We start from the raw sequence: 17,847 nt of genomic DNA, 5'->3' as shown, positions 1-17,847 counted from the left end.
TATGATGATAAGTTAAGCTATCATTGCAAATTGGATCTGGTTAGACAAAGCAATGGAATAAAATACAGAATCCAAAAACAGACACAAGGATATATTATAATTTAGTATATGATGAAGATCTTCTCAAATTGGTGAGGGAAAAATTATATTTGAGAGTAATCTGCTAGTCATTTGAAAAAATGAAAGATTAATTCATATTGCAAACTTATATTAAAGTAAATATTTGATGAACTAAAGAATTAAATGAAAAAATAAACTACAGAAACATTAAAAGAAAGTGTAGGCTCATGGAGTAATCTACAGAATTACGGAAATACCAACATATTTAGATCCAGGCAAGACTGTAATAAAGCTACACTCGATATCAAGTGCATAGATAATTGATATATCAATCCACACAAGGAATAATACATGTTTTGTGGGAACACATACAAATCAAAGAAAATACAAAAACAAAAAAAACCACACAAACACAAAAAACAAAAAACCAGAATGACTGACCATAGACAGTGCAGGAAAATTAAAGCAAGGAATGGGGCGCTGAAAATGTCTATTAAAATTAAAAGGAAAATACATATCTAAATAATAAATCTAAAAATTATTTAAATATAGTTATTTTAGTTTAATTTTTAAATATCTTTTTAACTTTCAGTAAATCTTTTTAAAATAAAAATTATTTGTAATTATAGTGTTTAATATCTGTTTGCCAATGTAAATAATCAGTATTACCCTTCACATATGTTATGTCTAGGTCAATAAATATACAAATATAAGGGTAATGTGAATTGTTTAATAATATATAATGCTCCTCAATTGCCATGTGCCACAGTTGTAAATATCACATGGAACCATGAATGAAACATAAAGAAAAGCCAGTAAATGGGTGCTCAGCATTACCAGAATAACTTCATTATGTAAGCATCTTGTGCAGTTATTATACTTGGTGGAAGGATTGAACAAGGTAACTTGTTTTCTTCTTTTATCTAAGCACTTCTACCATTCATATTCTCCTACACATTGCAACAGCCCATTCACAGCCCTTCAGGATAGCAGATACAGTCATCTTTTGTTTTGAAAACAAATAACAACATGTGAAGTGTTTCTATGGAACCTGAAAGGTGTTAGCTGAGAGAGTGATGTTTAGAGTTTAGGGCTTATGGGTTATGTTTACCAGCAATGAGCCCTGGATCTTAAGATACAAAGCATCGACATACTCTTTAAAATGTGTATATATATGTAATATATAATGTATTATATATATGTATGTATATGTGTATATATATTATGTAGGGTTATTCTATATATAAATATAGAATTGCCCATGACAGAAAACCCTACTGCATGCTAAGTAAGTTTGGTTTTATGAACTTTCACCTCATCAGCTCAGGGCAGAGGAAAGAGAAAGATTGGTTTGTTACCAAAGAATGAGGCTTGGCAAAGTAGGAATGTATGAGGTTAAGGAAATAATAATTTCTGACAAGAAAGAAGGCATATATTTGAGATAGCAGAACACAGTGTGAAGCCAGAAGGAGTGTGATAAACTGCAGAAAAAGAGACTAGCATGTCAGCAGGGAACCCCACTTCCTGTCCTCGGTTCTTGAATTCGGCCCAGAAAGAATTCAGAGCCAAACTCTCAGTAAGCGAGCGTTTACTAGCAGCCAAAACAAAAGGACACTTGAAAAGAAAGGAAGGTGGAGCAGGCTATGAGACCCACAGAGAGAGACACAGAGACAGAGTGAGAGAGAGAGAGCGCAGGAGCCCCAAAATGTTGGCACTTCCACCTTTTTAGCTACAGTTTCTTTCCTGTTCCTTTGGTCCCACCCTTCCCTCCACCCTGTTTCTGTATTTAGTCTCCCTGGGGAGACTTCCCATCACACCTTGTGAAACCGGGGGTAGGAGGGTGAGGGGTACAGTGAGTGAGTGTGTGTGTGTGTGAAACTGCAATGTAAATGTATTATAAAGAAGCCCTGGGTCCTTGGAGGACAGTGGGTACAGGGAGTGTGCATCTGCATTTCTCTCAGGGATTTCTCCAGCTATGTGTGCTCTGCAGGTAGTTGGTGGGTTCCGGCTTTTTCAACATTTGGAAAAACCCCTTCCCTGTTCATGTCTGGCTAACTGCCTACTCTATCAAGAAGACTGAAAATTCAAAGATTGGTGAAGAGCAAGTTTGGGAGATACACTGAAAAAATGAGTGTAGCCAGAAAGCAGAATTTTAGAATCTTACTTCTTGGTGATGAAATACATTTTATTGTAAATGAAGTTATGTAATTTGGTAGGTAAAACAGTGTGGGGAATGATATGAAAATGTTGGGGTTCGGGAGCAAATGGTCCAGAAAGAATTCTTGAGGTGTCTTTGGTGCAAAAAAGGTGGTTTTATTGAAGCATGGGGACAGATCCTTGGGCAGAAGGAGCTTAACTGGAGTTATGAGGAGTGGCTGATTATATACTTTCAAGATGGGAGGGGCTTAGGGATAGCATAAATCTCTAAGGAACTTGGAAGCAAGTTTCCAGGACCTTGAGGGGCTAGCTAGCTATTGTTAGGAAAGGTCATTTACTACTGTCTAATAAAATCTTAGTCATGAGACCCTTCAGGTGTATATTGGTGGATCATACTCTTGGGAATGATTGTCAACATATATCTTCGGGGGTAGGGATAAAAGAAGTTTCCAAAGGAATTTTTATGTGTTAAAGTAGACTTACAGGATCCTTGGGGTGGGGAGGGTTCGGGCTAAGATTCCCTTTTGCCCTTAGCAAAGTATTAACATCAAGGGGCACCTGGGTGGCTCAATCAGTTAAGCATCTGCCTTTGGCTCAGTCCTGGGATCATCCCACATGGGGCTCCCTGCTCAGCGGGGAGCCTGCTTCTCCCTCTCCCTCTGTTGCTCCCTCTGCTTGTGCTCTCTCCGTCAAATAAATAAAATCTTTAAAAAAAAAGTATTAACATCGAGGCAGTTGAGTCCCTAGAGGAAGGTCGTTCTGCCTGTTTCAAGGACTTGCAGGCCACTTGTGGTGTCTCTTTTCAGTTTCAGATAAATTTGCTATAAAAAGAAGAGTTTAACTACTCTAGTAGCTTGGATCTGGATTATGTATAGATCCAGCTGAGGTTTTTTTTAAAATTTAAATTCAATTAGCCAAAATATAGTACATGATTAGTTTCAGACGTAGAGCTCAGTTGCATATAACACCCAGTGCTCATCACATCTCAAGCCCTCCTTAATTGCCCATCACCCAGTTACCCCATCCCCCCACCCACCTTCCCTCCAGCAACCCTCAGTTTGCTTCCCAGAGTTAAGAGTCTCTCATAGTTTGTCTCCTTCTCTGATTTCTTCCCAGTTTTCCATCCCTTCCCCATGATCCTCTGTGCTGTTTCTTATATTCCACATATGAGTGAAACTATATAATTGTCTTTCTCTGACTGACTTATTTCACTTAGCATAATACCCTCCAATTCCATCCACGTCGATGTAATGGTAAATATTCATCCTTTCTGATGGCTGACTAATATTCCACTCGGTGTGTGTGTGTATATATACCACATCTTCAAAGCAGGAAAGAATATCCAATGGAAAAAAGTCTCTTCAACAAATGGTGTTGGGAAAATTGGACAGCCACACGTAGAAGAATGAAACTGGACCATTTTCTTACACCATACACAAAGATAAATTCAAAATGGATCAAAGACTTTTCAAGCATAGCTAATCAAATATCCTTGAGTCATTGGGGAAAACGATGATTTGTGTTCTCTTCTCTCCTTTCCTAACTCTTGTCTGTGTTTATGTGAAATTTGTGGCCTTTCAGATGGGCATTTTAGATTTGATGTTAGTTATTATTATTTTTTTTTGTGCTGGAAAATGTTGAGGGCTATTAACATATATTCAGTTAACATGTTTTGTAATCAGCATTTATGTGCTGAAGTGATGTTATGAAATTTTATGGAATATAAATACATGAAATAAGAAAAAAAAAAAACAAAATGGATCAAAGACCTAAATATGAGACAGGAATCCATCAAAATCCTACAGGAGAACATAGGCAGCAAACTCTTCGACCTCGGTCGCAGGAATTTCTTGCTAGGCACGTCCCCAAAGGCAAAGGAAACAAAAGCAAAAATGAACTCTTGGGACTTCATCAAGATAAAAAGCTTCTGCACAGCAAAGAAAACAGCCAACAAAACTAAAAGACAACCTATGGAATGGGAGAAGATATTTGCCAATGACATATCAGATAAAAGGCTAGTATCCAAGATCTATAAAAAACTTATCAAACTCAACACCCAAAAAAACAAATAATCCAGTTAAGAAATGGGCAGAAGACATGACAGACATTTCTCCAAAGACATACAAATGACCAACAGACACATGAAAAAATGTTCAAATCACTTGGCATCGAGAAATACAAATCAAAACCACACTGAGATGCCACCATACACCAGTCAGAATGGCTAAAATTAACAAGTCAGGAAAGGACAAATGTTGGTGAGGATGTGGAGAAAGGGGAACCTTCTTACACTCTTGGTGGGAATGCAAGCTGGTACAGCCACTCTGGAAAACAGTATGGAGGTTCCTCAAGAAGTTGAAAATAAAGCTACCCTTAGACCCAGTGATTGCGCTACTAGGTATTTACCCTAAAGTTACAAATGTAGTGATCAGAAGGGACACCTGCACCCCAATGTTTATAGTAGCAATATCCACAACAGCTGAGACTTGATCTCCCATCCAGAGGGAGCCTGGTTGCTCACCCCAAAAGCTGAAAAAAGGGCCAGCTGCGTTGGTGAAATTAATTTAGACGCCTCTCCACCTCTACTTCCTTCCCCCCACCCACATTGGCTCAGGTGTCCTCTCAGGGCTCTCCTGTGGAGACAAGGGCGAGCGGGGGCGAAGTTGTAGACTGGTAGTCCCCGACTTCAGGGTGCATTAGAATTGCCTGCTCAAACACGGAATGCGGGCCCCAGTTTCAGATTCTATGAGTCCAAAACCGGACAGCGCATCTGCGTGTTGATAAGGTTCACCTACGCCGCACTTTGTGGGCCACTGCTCCCAGGCTGAGTTAAGTTACTAGCTGTAGGGCACGTAGGGTAAAGGAAACTGGTCCTCCTCCTCCAGGATGTAGATTGGCCTTGCTAGGCATTCCCTACAGGGTGGAAATGGATAGTCCCTTTCTGTGTCCTCAGCACCTCGCACCGCGGGGGCTGCGGTTTGTGAACACGTGCTGAAGCGACCCAGAGCGAGGAGCTGTGGTCGCTGCGGAGAGGACACCCCTGCCCCCAACCCGGACCCTCAGGGGATGAATCCCCTGCTGTGGCCCGGCGAGTGGGCCAGTGGCTCTGCTGCGCCGGCTTCCCCCGCGCAGCGCGGAGCCTGGGAAGGACGCCTGAGTGGGTCCCAGCGAAAGTAGAAGGCCGGAGGGGCAGGCGGCCCCGAGTCAGTTCTCGCGGTTAGCCGCGCAGGACCGCGGGGAACGGATGGCAAGCTGTCCGCACTCCACTGACGGCGCTCCACAGCTATTAGCTGTCACGACCGATGCCAGAGCCAGCCTCTCGCTGACCAGAGGGGCAGAGAGGGCCAGCTGAGCTCACTGCAACGCCCGCACTCCGCTCTGCAGTGCCCGGGCTGCGGCCCCACGGGGGCCTGGCGGGGCTGCGAGTCTGCCCACGGGGTGGGCGTGAGGGCGGATCAGCGGAGGGGAGGGAGGGTACTGCGGGAAGGATGCGCTTGGCTGGCGGTGGAGGCCATTTTGCTGCGGGGGGGGGGCGTGTGTGGGGGAGGATCTGCCCCAGGCGGGTGGGGAGCAGGTCAGCGGAGACTGGGGCCCGTCGGGGGGCGGGGTGGTCCCCGGGGGTGGGGGCGGGCCAGTCTGCGGTGGGGGGAGGGCTCGGGGAGGTGGGAGGTTTTCTCCGGCCGAGGCTATCTGGGGCGGAGCACGGAGCTGGTTTGTTCCCGCTCTGTCCCCCGCCTGGCGGCTGCTACCGACCTACCGCTGCGAAGTTGGCGGAGGAGCAGTCGGGCGCAGGGTAAGGTGGGCTCTGGCCCGGGCGCCCACCGGAGCGCCCACGCCCGCAACAGCCTCGGGACCTCCCCGCCCCTCCCGCACTGTGGCTTCTCGCAGCTCTGGGCCCACCCGGCAGCCCCGAACCGCGTCAACCCAGACGGCCCCTCGGGTTTCCTCACTTTCTGGAATTTATTTCTAGGCCCTCCGTTCAGGTTCCCTCGAGGTTCCGCTTTGTCCCTTCTGTCTTCTCCCCGGAAATCTCTGAGCGTCCTCTGATCTCAGTCGGTCTCCCGGACTCTTCACGCCCACAGTGAGGAGCTGAGTGGTGCCCAGGGGGTCTGCCTTCTCTAATCCCAGGGCCCCATTCTGTTTTCCATCCTATTTCCCTACAGAAAACTGTTGCTTTCTACCCTCCCACCTCTGCCTAAGGGAATACTCTTGAAGCCCATGGTTAAGCTGAAGCTTATGAGGCGACGCAGGTGTTTTATTGATTCTGGCAACTCCTGTATTTGTTCAGAAAACATGAGCTGAGCTCTTGCTGCGATTCAGGGCCTGCTCTGGGTAGTGAGGACACAGCCACGCCCCGTGCAGAGTGCTTCCCCCTCCTAGAAGCTATGCAGCGCCCAGACGGTGCTAGGCCCCACTGGTTCTGCCTACCTCGGACTCAGAACTTTTGATACATGAAGGAAAGAGCATTTACCCCCCGGTGAGCAGCATAAAGAAGATCACTGGCCACACAAACGCTGAGTGTGTCCTGGGAGCTAATTAGATGACATCCTACAGTAGCAGAGAAATAGAAAATTGGGTTGGGGATAGAAATTGGGACCCTGCTACAGAGAAAGTCCCTCTACATTCCAGCGAGTGTTCTCTGCTAAGCAGCAAATTATTAGGGTTCACTCCTTAGTAGTAGAAGGTCTCCCACAAATTTCCCAGAGGTTATCTTCTCTTCCGTGAAACTTACTGGACTGAGGCTCGATCTTCTCTAAAATGTAACTGGACGAAAATCCAGTTACTATCAGGAGGCTCTTCGTTGCAGCTGCCCTCCCTCCAGTCTGTCGTGAGTCCAGGTGGTGCAGAAGCCAAGGGACAGCCATGCAGAATCCTGCCTTCCAGTGAGGCCACGTCTGTGCTCCTCACCCACCTCCACAGGCAAGACCTCACGCAGCTCCCACCTCCTTCTCTGCCTCCAGGGTGTCTGACTTCAGTTCTATCCTCTCTGTTTAGCATGCTGACCTTCTTATTGAGACCTGTGGGCATCCTGTACCTGTCTTCAGGGTTACTGGTAATAGCTCAATTTGGAGGAGACTTCTCACCCAGGTATGTTTGGGAAGGGTTGGGAACTTTCTGTTTGCACTGGAGGAGAGCCTAGGGCCCCTGAAGGAAAGGCCTTTCTGATTTGCCCAAACCGTGTGCCACATGGGTTACATCTTTAGGACTTCACACATCTCCTTTGTCTTTGCAGGATGAATCAAGTTTTCTTGACTCCCTCCCACATGGTGAATCGCAATGTGGGTCTGCAAGTTGAAGGCTCAAGCTTCACACTAGATGGCTCTCCTTTCCTGATCATAGCAGGTACTATTCACTATTTCCGGGTGCCCAGGGAGTACTGGAGGGACCGCTTGCTGAAGCTGAAGGCCTGTGGCTTCAACACCCTTACCACGTGAGTGCTGACACCTAAGTAATTAGTTCAAGAATTTATAGTCTGAATTTCTAGCTCTGAGACTTTATTAGACCAGTCTAAAGGTTGACCCTTTTAGTATTTTCTTCATTGTTCTTAGGATGTCCGAGTCTCCACTTGATATCTCCAGAATATCCATCCTGTGGATAGAGCCTGCACTGAGGGCTTTGAAAGGCCTCCCTCTAAACAGGGTCACGGTGGCCTGCATGCAGAAGTCTAACTTTCAGAGGCAGTGGCCAGTACAGATGGATGTAGGTCACTGGTCCCTAACTACTCTCCTCCTTGGATATCCTCACTTGCCATACGAGTCATAGCCCCAGTGATGAGTCCTAGGAGAGAATACTGTTCTAGAAGATTTTGTCTTTGAAGATAGGTTTCATTGAGAGCCAGGCCTGGCAAGTAATAAAATTATCCTCATTCTACAAGCTGAAATTAACAAAAATTAGTAATTTCTTTCTAGGCTTCAAAGCTTGGAAACTGCTTATCCATTACTGTTTTGATATCAGTTTTAGCTGTGTTCTCTTTTTGAGTGGTTGGGGTTTTTTTTGTTTTTTGTTTTAAGATTTTATTTATTTATTTGACAGAGAGATAGAGAGAGAACACAAGGAGGCAGAGTGGCAGGCAGAGGGAGAGGGAGAAGCAGGCTCTCCACTGAGCAGGGAGCCGGACGTGGGGCTCGATCCCAGGACCCCAGAATCATGACCCGAGCAGAAGGCAGTCGCTTAACTGACTGAGCCACCCAGGCACCCCTGAGTGGTTGGTTTTTAAAATGTAGGTTTAGAAGAAAAAATATTTAATTGGAATTTGATTTGGTGAATGATGGGAGTGATATTTAAAAGCATTTGCCCTCTAAACTGTCATAATGCCTTTTATACATCACATTATTCCCCCTTTTTTTTCTTATTATTTTGTTCCTTAATATAGCAGTGATTCACACACATTGAAATTTTATAAACTATTAAAAATTTAAACACGGTTGTAGTCTAAATAAGACAGGCACATTTTTGTTTGTTTTTAGACTGTTGTTTAGAAAAGTAAAAAGTGTCACCCTTATTTCATAACCTATAAGATAGTCTAAGTCTCTCAAAAAGGAAGAGAACATTGTCACAGAATGCAGGCAGCCTTATACATTGAACACATTTAGCATATAAAGACTGCATTGTCTTTTTAAAAAATTTTTATTTAAATTCAATTAGCCAACACATAGTACATCATTAGTTTCAGATGTAGTGTTCAATAATTCATCAGTTGCATATAACACCCAGTGCTCGTCACATCACATGCCCTCTTTAATGCCCATCACGCAGTTCCCTTATCCCCCCATCCACCTTCCCTTCCACAACCCTCAGTTTGTTTCCCACAGTTAAGAGTCTCTCATGGTTTTTCTTCCTGATTTCTTCCCATTCAGTTTTCCCTTCCTTCCCTTATGGTCCTCTGCACTGTTTCTTATATTCCACATATGAGTGAAACCATATGATAATTGTTTTTCTCTGATTTAATTATTTCACTTAGCATAATACCTCCAGTTCCATCCACATCGATGTAAATGGTAAATATCTATCCTTTCTGATGGCTAAGTAATATTCCATTGTATATATGAATCACATCTTCTTTATCCATTCATCTGTTGAAGGACATCATGGCTCTTTCCACAGTTTGGCTATTGTGGACATTGCTGCTAGGAACATTGGGGTGCAGTTACCCCTTTGTTTCACTACATCTGTATCTTTGGGGTAAATACCCAGTAGTGCCATTGCTGGGTCATAGGGTAGCTCTATTTTTAACTTCTTGAGAACCTCCATGCTGTTTTCCAGAGTGGCTGTACCAGCTTGCATTCCCACCAACAGTGCAAGAGGGTCCCTCACCAACATTTGTTGTTTCCTGACTTGTTAATTTTAGCCATTCTGATTGGTGTAAGTTGGTATCTCATTGTGGTTTTGATTTGTATTTCCCTGATGCCAAGTGATGTGGAGCATTTTTCATGTGTCTGTTGGCCGTTTGTATGTCTTCTTTGGAGAAATGTCTGTTCATGTCTTCTGCCCATTTCTTAACTGGATTATTTGTTTTTTTGGGTGTTGAGTTTGATAAGTTTTTTATAGATCTTGGATACTAGCCTTTTATCTGATATGTCATTGGCAAATATCTTCTCCCATTCCATAGGTTGTCTTTTAGTTTTGTTGGCTGTTTTCTTTGCTGTGCAGAAGCTTTTTATCTTGATGAAGTCCCAAGAGTTCATTTTTGCTTTTGTTTCCTTTGCCTTTGGGGACGTGCCTAGCAAGAAGTTCCTGCGACCGAGGTCGAAGAGTTTGCTGCCTATGTTCTCCTGTAGGATTTTGATGGATTCCTGTCTCATATTTAGGTCTTTGATCCATTTTGAATTTATCTTTGTGTATGGTGTAAGAGAATGGCTCAATTTCATTGACTGCATTGTCTTTTAAAAAAAGAGTTATTAGATAAAAAAAAAAAGAGTTATTAGAAATGAATCAGCCAGAGTCTTGCAGGGACAGACCTAGAGTGTGACAAAATCAGATTTGCTGACTTTCAGCAAGGGAGTGAGTTCTAGAGGAGTGGTGGAGGAGGAGGAGAGACTTTGCAAGTTTAGGCCCCAGGTGAAGGATTCTAAAGGGAGTCGAAGGAAAGCAGGGACAACTTCTGGATTGCTTGTTGTTTCCAATGCAAGATTAGAAGAAGTAGGTTTAGCCAGGGTTGGCTACTGGCATGAGGTAAGGGTAGTTTAGCATTTAGGCCACCCTAGAAGTAAATGGGTACAGCAGAGAGGATCTGGGGGTGTCATCGGTGATAAAGCAATAGTCACTCAAAGAGGTGACATTTTATAACTGCTACACTGCCTTGGGAGCAGCAGTGTCTCCTTTTAACTTTTCAGGTGGCTTTAATCTGTGTCTATCTCCCAGTCTGAAAATGGCAGGACTCGTTTTTCTTTTTCAATCAAGCTAATTTCCATTCTTGAAGTCTTGAACAGGTTTTCAGTCATTACTAATTTTCACTATGGATTCACAAAAACTTCACCTCAGTATCAGTAGATCTTGACCAGTGTTGGAGAATGCAATGATGAGTTTGATTTTCAGGCTATTATTGGTTACATTGTGTTATCTATCCATTCTTGTACTATAGTAACAGTTAACTTAATTATTTTATCTTTCTGTTTTAATTGTGCTTGTTTCCCCTTTTTTAAATATGATAGCAGGTTTCTAGTTTTTTATTCTGTTTTATTTTATTTTATTTATTTATTTTTTAAGATTTTATTTATTTATTTGACAGAGAGAGACACTGTGAGAGAGGGAACACAAGCAGGGGGAGTGGGAGAGGGAGAAGCAGGCTTCCCGTGGAGCAGGGAGCCCGATGTGGGGCTCGATCCCAGGACCCTGGGACCATGACCTGAGCCGAAGGCAGACGCTTAACGACTGAGCCACCCATGCGCCCCTTTTTTATTCCATTTTAGTATCTGTTAAGCTAGGTTGCTTTCTCAGCCTTTTATTGCCTGTGTTAAAGAATTATTTGCTTTGGTATTCCTAAGCAATATTGTCTTCTTTTGGAATGATGGAGTGTCTATTTCCTTTCTTCTATTAGCTTGAGAGATATATATTCTTTTACTGGAAGCTCAAGGGTTTATAATATTCATATTTGATTTTTCAACAACTAATTCTTTCTTGTACTTTTACCCACTTTATAATGTAAAGACATTAGAATGCTTTGTCTCTAGTTATTTCTCTCTTAATTTCTATGCTATTGTTATGTATTTTAATTCTAAATAACAAGACTATTATTGTTGTCCTGGAAACTTTCTTTCTGTATGAAGAACACATTTTAAAATTTTCTGTAGTGTAGATTTGCTGGTGACAAAGTTCTCAGCTTTTGTTTATCTGAAATGTCTTAATTTTCCTTTTATTTGTGAGGAATGTTTTCACTGGTATAGAATTCTAGGTTGGCAGGTGTTTTAGCATTTTGAAGATAATGCCACTGCCTTCTGGTTTTCAGTCTCCATTGTAAAGTCAGCTCTCCGTTTAACTGATACTCTCTAGAGGGCCGTGTATCCTTTTCTGTAGTTGCTTTGAGGACTTGAAGGCTTTCCTTTGTTTTTTCTTTTCAAATAGATATTCTTTTTATTATTATTATTATTATGTTATGGTAATCACCACACATCATTAGTTTTTGATGTAGTGTTCCATGTTTCATTGTTTGCGTATAACACCCAGTGCTCCATGCAGAACGTGCCCTCTTTAATACCCATCACCAGGCTAACCCATCCCCCTACCCCCACCCCTCTAGAACCCTCAGTTTGTTTCTCAGAGTCCATCGTCTCACACGGTTCGTCTCCCCCTCCGATTTCCCCCCCTTCATTCTTCCCCTCCTGTTATCTTCTTCTTCTTCTTTTTTTTAACATATAATGTATTATTTGTTTCAGAGGTACAGGTCTGTGATTCAACAGTCTTGCACAATTCACAGCGCTCACCATAGCACATACCCCCAATACCTATCACCCAGCCACCCCATCCCTCCCACCCCCCCACCACTCCAGCAACCCTCAGTTTGTTTCCTGAGATTAAAAATTCCTCATATCGGGGTGCCTGGGTGGCTCAGTCGTTAAGTGTCTGCCTTCGGCTGAGGTCATGATCCCGGGGTCCTGGGATCGAGCCCCGCGTTGGGCTCCCTGCTCTGCGGGGAGTCTGCTTCTCCCTCTCCCACTCCCCCTGCTTGTGTTCTCTTTCTGGCTGTCTCTCTCTGTCAAATAAATAAAATCTTTAAAAAAAAAAATTAAAAAAAAATAAATAAAAAATAAAAATTCCTCATATCGGTGACGTCATATGATACATGTCTTTCTCTGATTGACTTATTTCACTCAGCATAATACCCTCCAGTTCCATCCAGGTCGTCGCAAATGGCAAGATTTCATTCCTTTTGATGGCTGCATAATATTCCATTGTATATATATACCACCTCTTCTTTATCCATTCATCTGTCGATGGACATCTAGGCTCTTTCCACAGTTTGGCTATTGTGGACATTGCTGCTATAAACATCGGGGTGCACGTACCCCTTTGGATCCCTACATTTGTATCCTTGGGGTAAATACCTAGTAGTGCAATTGCTGGATCATGTGGTAGCTCCATTTTCAACTTTTTGAGGAACCTCATACTATTTTCCAGAGTGGCTGCACCAGCTTGCATTCCCACCAACAGTGTAGGAGGGTTTCCCTTTCTCCACATCCCCGCCAACATCTGTCGTTTCCTGACGTTAATTTTAGCCATTCTGACTGGTCTGAGGTGGTATCTCTTTGAGGTTTTGATTTGGATTTCCCTGATGCCGAGCGATGTTGAGCACTTTTTCATGTGTCTGTTGGCCATTTGGATGTCTTCTTTGGAAAAATGTCTGTTCATGTCTTCTGCCCATTTCTTGATTGATCATTTGTTCTTTGGGTGTTGAGTTTAAGAAGTTCTTTATAGATTTTGGATACTAGCCCTTTATCTGATATGTCATTTGCAAATATCTTCTCCCATTCTGTCGGTTGTCTTTTGGTTTTGTTGACTGTTTCTTTTGCTGTGCAAAAGCTTCTTATCTTGATGAAGTCCCAATAGTTCATTTTTGCCCTTGCTTCCTTTGCCTTTGGCGATGTGTCTAGGAAGAAGTTGTTGTGGCTGAGGTCGAAGAGGTGGCTGCGTGTGTTCTCCTTTAGGATTTTGATGGACTCCTGTCTCACATTGAGGTCTTTCAACCATTTGGAGTCTATTTTTGTGTGTGGTGTAAGGAAATGGTCCAGTTTCATTCTTCTGCATGTGGCTGTCCAATTTTCCCAACACCATTTGTTGAAGAAACTGTCTGTTTTCCATTGGACATTCCTTCCTGCTTTATCGAAGATTAGTTGACCATAGAGTTGAGGGTCCATTTCCGGGCTCTCTATTCTGTGCCATTGATCTATGTGTCTGTTTTTGTGCCAGTACCATACTGTCTTGATGATGACAGGTTTGTAATAGGGCTTGAAGTCCGGAATTGTGATGCCGCCAGCTTTGCTTTTCTTTTTCAACATTCCTCTGGCTACTCGGGGTCTTTTCTGGTGCCATACAAATTATAGGATTATTTGTTCCATTACTTTGAAAGAAGTTGATGGTATTTTGATAGGGATTGCATTAAATGTGTAGATTGCTCTAGGTAGCATTGACATCTTCACAATATTTGTTCTTCCAACCCATGAGCATGGAACGTTTTTCCATTTCTTTGTGTCTTCCTCAATTTCTTTCATGAGTATTTTATAGTTTTCTGAGTACAGATATCTTTGCCTCTTTGGTTAGATTTATTCCTAGGTATCTTATGGTTTTGGGTGCAATTGTAAATGGGTTCGACTCCCTAATTTCTCTTTCTTCTGTCTTGTTGTTGGTGTATAGGAATGCCACTGATTTCTGTGCACTGATTTTATATCCTGCCACTTTACTGAATTCTTGTATGAGTTCTAGCAGTTTTGGGGTGGAATCTTTTGGGTTTTCCACATAAAGTATCATATCATCTGCAAACAGTGAGAGTTTGACTTTTTCTTGGACAATTTGGATGCCTTTGATTTCTTTTTGTTGTCTGATTGCTGTGGCTAAGACTTCTAATACTGTGTTAAATAGCAGTGGTGATAGTGGACATCCCTGCAGTGTTCCTGACCTTAGAGGAAAAGCTCTCAGTTTTTCCCCATTGAAGATGATATTTGCTGTGGGTTTTTCATAGATGGCTTTTATGATATTGAGGTATGTACCCTCTATCCCTATACTCTGAAGAGTTTTGATCAAGAAGGGAATGCTGTACTTTGTCAAATGCTTTTTCTGCATCGATTGAGAGGATCATATGGTTCTTGTTCTTTCTTTTATTAATGTATTGTATCACATTGATTGATTTGCAGATGTTGAACCAAACTTGCAGCCCAGGGATAAATCCCACTTGGTTGTGTTGAATAATCCTTTTAATGTACTGTTGGATCCTATTGGCTAGCATTTTGGTGAGAATTTTGCATCCATGTTCATCAAGGATATTGGTCTGTAATTCTCCTTTTTGATGGGGTCTTTGTCTGGTTTGGGGATCAAGGTAATGCTGGCCTCATAAGACGAGTTTGGAAGTTTCCTTCCATTTCTATTTTCTGGAACAGTTTCAGAAGAATAGGTATTAATTCTTCTTGAAATGTTTGGTAGAATTCCCCTGGGAAGCCATCTGGCCCTGGGCTTTTGTTTTTTGGGAGATTTTTGATGACTGCTTCAATTTCCTTAGTGGTTATAGGTCTGTTCAGGTTTTCTGTTTCTTCCTGGTTCAGTTTTGGTAGTTGATATATCTCTAGGAATGCATCTATTATTTCTTCCAGATTATCTAATTTGCTGGCATATAGTTGCTCATAATATGTTCTTATAATTGTTTGTATTTCTTTGGTTTTGGTTGTGATCTCCCCTCTTTCGTTCATGATTTTGTTGATTTGGGTCATTTCTCTATTCTTTTTGATAAGTCTGTCTAGGGGTTTATCAATCTTATTAATTCTTTCAAAGAACCAGCTCCTAGTTTTGTTGATCTGTTCTACTGTTCTTTTAGTTTCTATTTCATTGATTTCTGCTCTGATCTTTATTATTTCTCTTCTCCTGCTGGGTTTAGGCTTTATTTGCTGTTCTTTCTCCAGCTCCTTTAGGTGTAGGGTTAGGTTGTGTACTTGAGACCTTTCTTGTTTCTTGAGAAAGGCTTGTATTGCTATATACTTTCCTCTTAGGACTGCCTTTGCTGCATCCCAAAGATTTTGAACAGTTGTGTTTTCATTTTCATTGGTTTCCATGAATTTTTTTAATTCTTCTATAATTTCCTGGTTGACCCATTCATTCTTTAGTAGGATGCTCTTTAGCCTCCATGTATTTGAGTTCTTTCTGACTTTCCTCTTGTGATTGAGTTCTAGTTTCAAAGCATTGTGGTCTGAAAATAGGCAGGGAATGATCCCAATCTTTTGGTACCTGTTGTGACCTGATTTGTGACCTAGAATATGATCTATTCTGGAGAATGTTCCATGGGCACTAGAGAAGAATGTGTATTCTGTTGCTTTGGGGTGGAATGTTCTGAATACATCTGTGAAGTCCATTTGGTCCAGTGTGTCACTTAAAGTCTTTATTTCCTTGTTGATCTTTTGCTTAGACGATCTGTCCATTTCAGTGAGGGGGGTATTAAAGTCCCCCACTATTATTGTATTGCTGTCGATGTGTTTCTTTGGTTTTGTTATTAACTGCCTTATATAATTGGCTGCTCCCATGTTAGGGGCATAGATATTTACAATTGTTAGATCTTTTCGTTGGATAGACCCTTTAAGTAAGATATAGTGTCCTTCCTCATCTCTTATTACAGTCTTTGGTTTAAAATCTAATTTGTCTGATATAAGGATTGGCACTGCAGCTTTCTTTTGATGTCCATTAGCATGGTAAATGGTTTTCCACCCCCTCACTTTAAATCTGGGGTTGTCTTTGGGTCTCAAATGAGTCTCTTGCAGACAGCATATTGATGGGTCTTATTTTTTATTTTTTTAATTTTTTAATTTTTTTATTTTTTTGGTTTATTTTTTTCAATATTTTTAATTTTTTTATTGTTATGTTAATCCCCATACATTACATCATTAGTTTTAGATATAGTGTTCCATGATTCATTGTTTGTGCATAACACCCAGTGCTCCATGCAGAACATGCCCTCCTCAATACCCATCACCAGACTAACCCATCCTCCCACCCCCCTCCCCTCTAGAACCCTCAGTTTGTTTTTCAGAGTCCATCGTCTCTCATGGTTCTTCTTGATGGGTCTTGTTTTTTAATCCAATCTGATAGCCTGTGTCTTTTGATTGGGGCATTTAGCCCATTTACGTTCAGGGTAACTATTGAAAGATATGAATTTAGTGCCATTGTATTGCCTGTAAGGTGACTGTTACTGTATATTGTCTGTGTTCCTTTCTGGTTTATGTTGCTTTTAGGCTCTCTCTTTGCTTAGAGGACCCCTTTCAATATTTCTTGTAGGGCTGGTTTCGTGTTTGCAAATTCTTTTAGTTTTTGTTTGTCCTAGAAGCTTTTTATCTCTCCTTCTGTTTTCAATGACAGCCTAGCTGGATATAATATTCTTGGCTGCATATTTTTCTCCTTTAGTGTTCTGAATATATCCTGCCAGTCCTTTCTGGCCTGCCAGGTCTCTGTGGATAGGTCTGTTGCCAATCTAATGTTTCTACCATTGTAGGTTACAGATCTCTTGTCCTGAGCTGCTTTCAGGATTTTCTCTTTGTCTCTGAGACTTGTAAGTTTTACTATTAAATGTCGGGGTGTTGACCTATTTTTATTGATTTTGAGAGGGGTTCTCTGTGCCTCCTGGATTTTGATGCCTGTTTCCTTCCCCAAATTAGGGAAGTTCTCTGTTACAATTTGCTCCAATATACCTTCTGCCCCTCTCTCTCTTTCTTCTTCTTCTGGGATCCCAATTATTCTAATATTGTTTCATCTTATGGTATCACTTATCTCTCAAATTCTGCCCTCGTGATCTAGTAGTTGTTTATCTCCCTTTTTCTCAGCTTCTTGATTTTCCATCATTTGGTCTTCTATATCACTGATTCTTTCTTCTGCCTCATTTATCCTAGCAGTTAGCGCCCCCATATTTGATTGCACCTCATTAATAGCCTTTTTGATTTCAACTTCGTTAGATTTTAGTTCTTTTATTTCTCCAGAGAGGGTTTATCTAATAACTTCCATGCTTTTTTCAAGCCCAGCCAGTATCTTTAAAATCATTCTGAACTCTAGTTCCGACATCTTACTAATGTCCGTATCGATTACGTCCCTGGCAGTCGGTACTGCCTCTTGTTCTTTTTTTTGAGGTGATTTTTTCCATCTTGTCATTTTGTCCAGAGGAGAATAGACAAATGAGAGAACAAAATGCTAACAGGGTAACAACAACCCCAGAAAAATATACACTAAACAAATCAGAAAAGACCTGAAACAGGGAAATGAAAGGGTAAGAAAGAAAAAAGAAAAAGAAAAAGATAAAAACAAACAAACAAAAACTAAACCAAACAAAAAAGACAGAATATGATCAAATATGAATAGGCTGGTGCATAGATCAGTGCCACACACTAGATTTTGGGTGTATTTTGGTCTGTTAGAAAAAAGTGCCTCCCAAAATTTTAAAGAAAGAAAAAC

The 17,847-nt window shown here is 41.7% G+C and overlaps 1 protein-coding gene across 1 annotated transcript in view; it reads left to right on the top strand.

Annotated features, from left to right (window-relative positions):
- The first annotated feature begins 7,213 nt into the window (after nt 1-7,213).
- Nucleotides 7,214-17,847, top strand: part of LOC118533090 (beta-galactosidase-1-like protein 2) — an 80,103-nt gene continuing 69,469 nt past the window's right edge. Inside the window, exons 1-2 of the mRNA XM_036088123.2 lie at nt 7,214-7,305; nt 7,451-7,648. Coding sequence (XP_035944016.2) covers nt 7,214-7,305; nt 7,451-7,648 — 290 coding nt within the window. The remainder of the gene's footprint in view (nt 7,306-7,450; nt 7,649-17,847) is intronic.

This window comes from Halichoerus grypus, chromosome 11, assembly GCF_964656455.1.
Source record: "Halichoerus grypus chromosome 11, mHalGry1.hap1.1, whole genome shotgun sequence".
Taxonomy (NCBI): domain Eukaryota; kingdom Metazoa; phylum Chordata; class Mammalia; order Carnivora; family Phocidae; genus Halichoerus; species Halichoerus grypus.
This window is presented reverse-complemented; position numbering and strand designations above follow the sequence as displayed.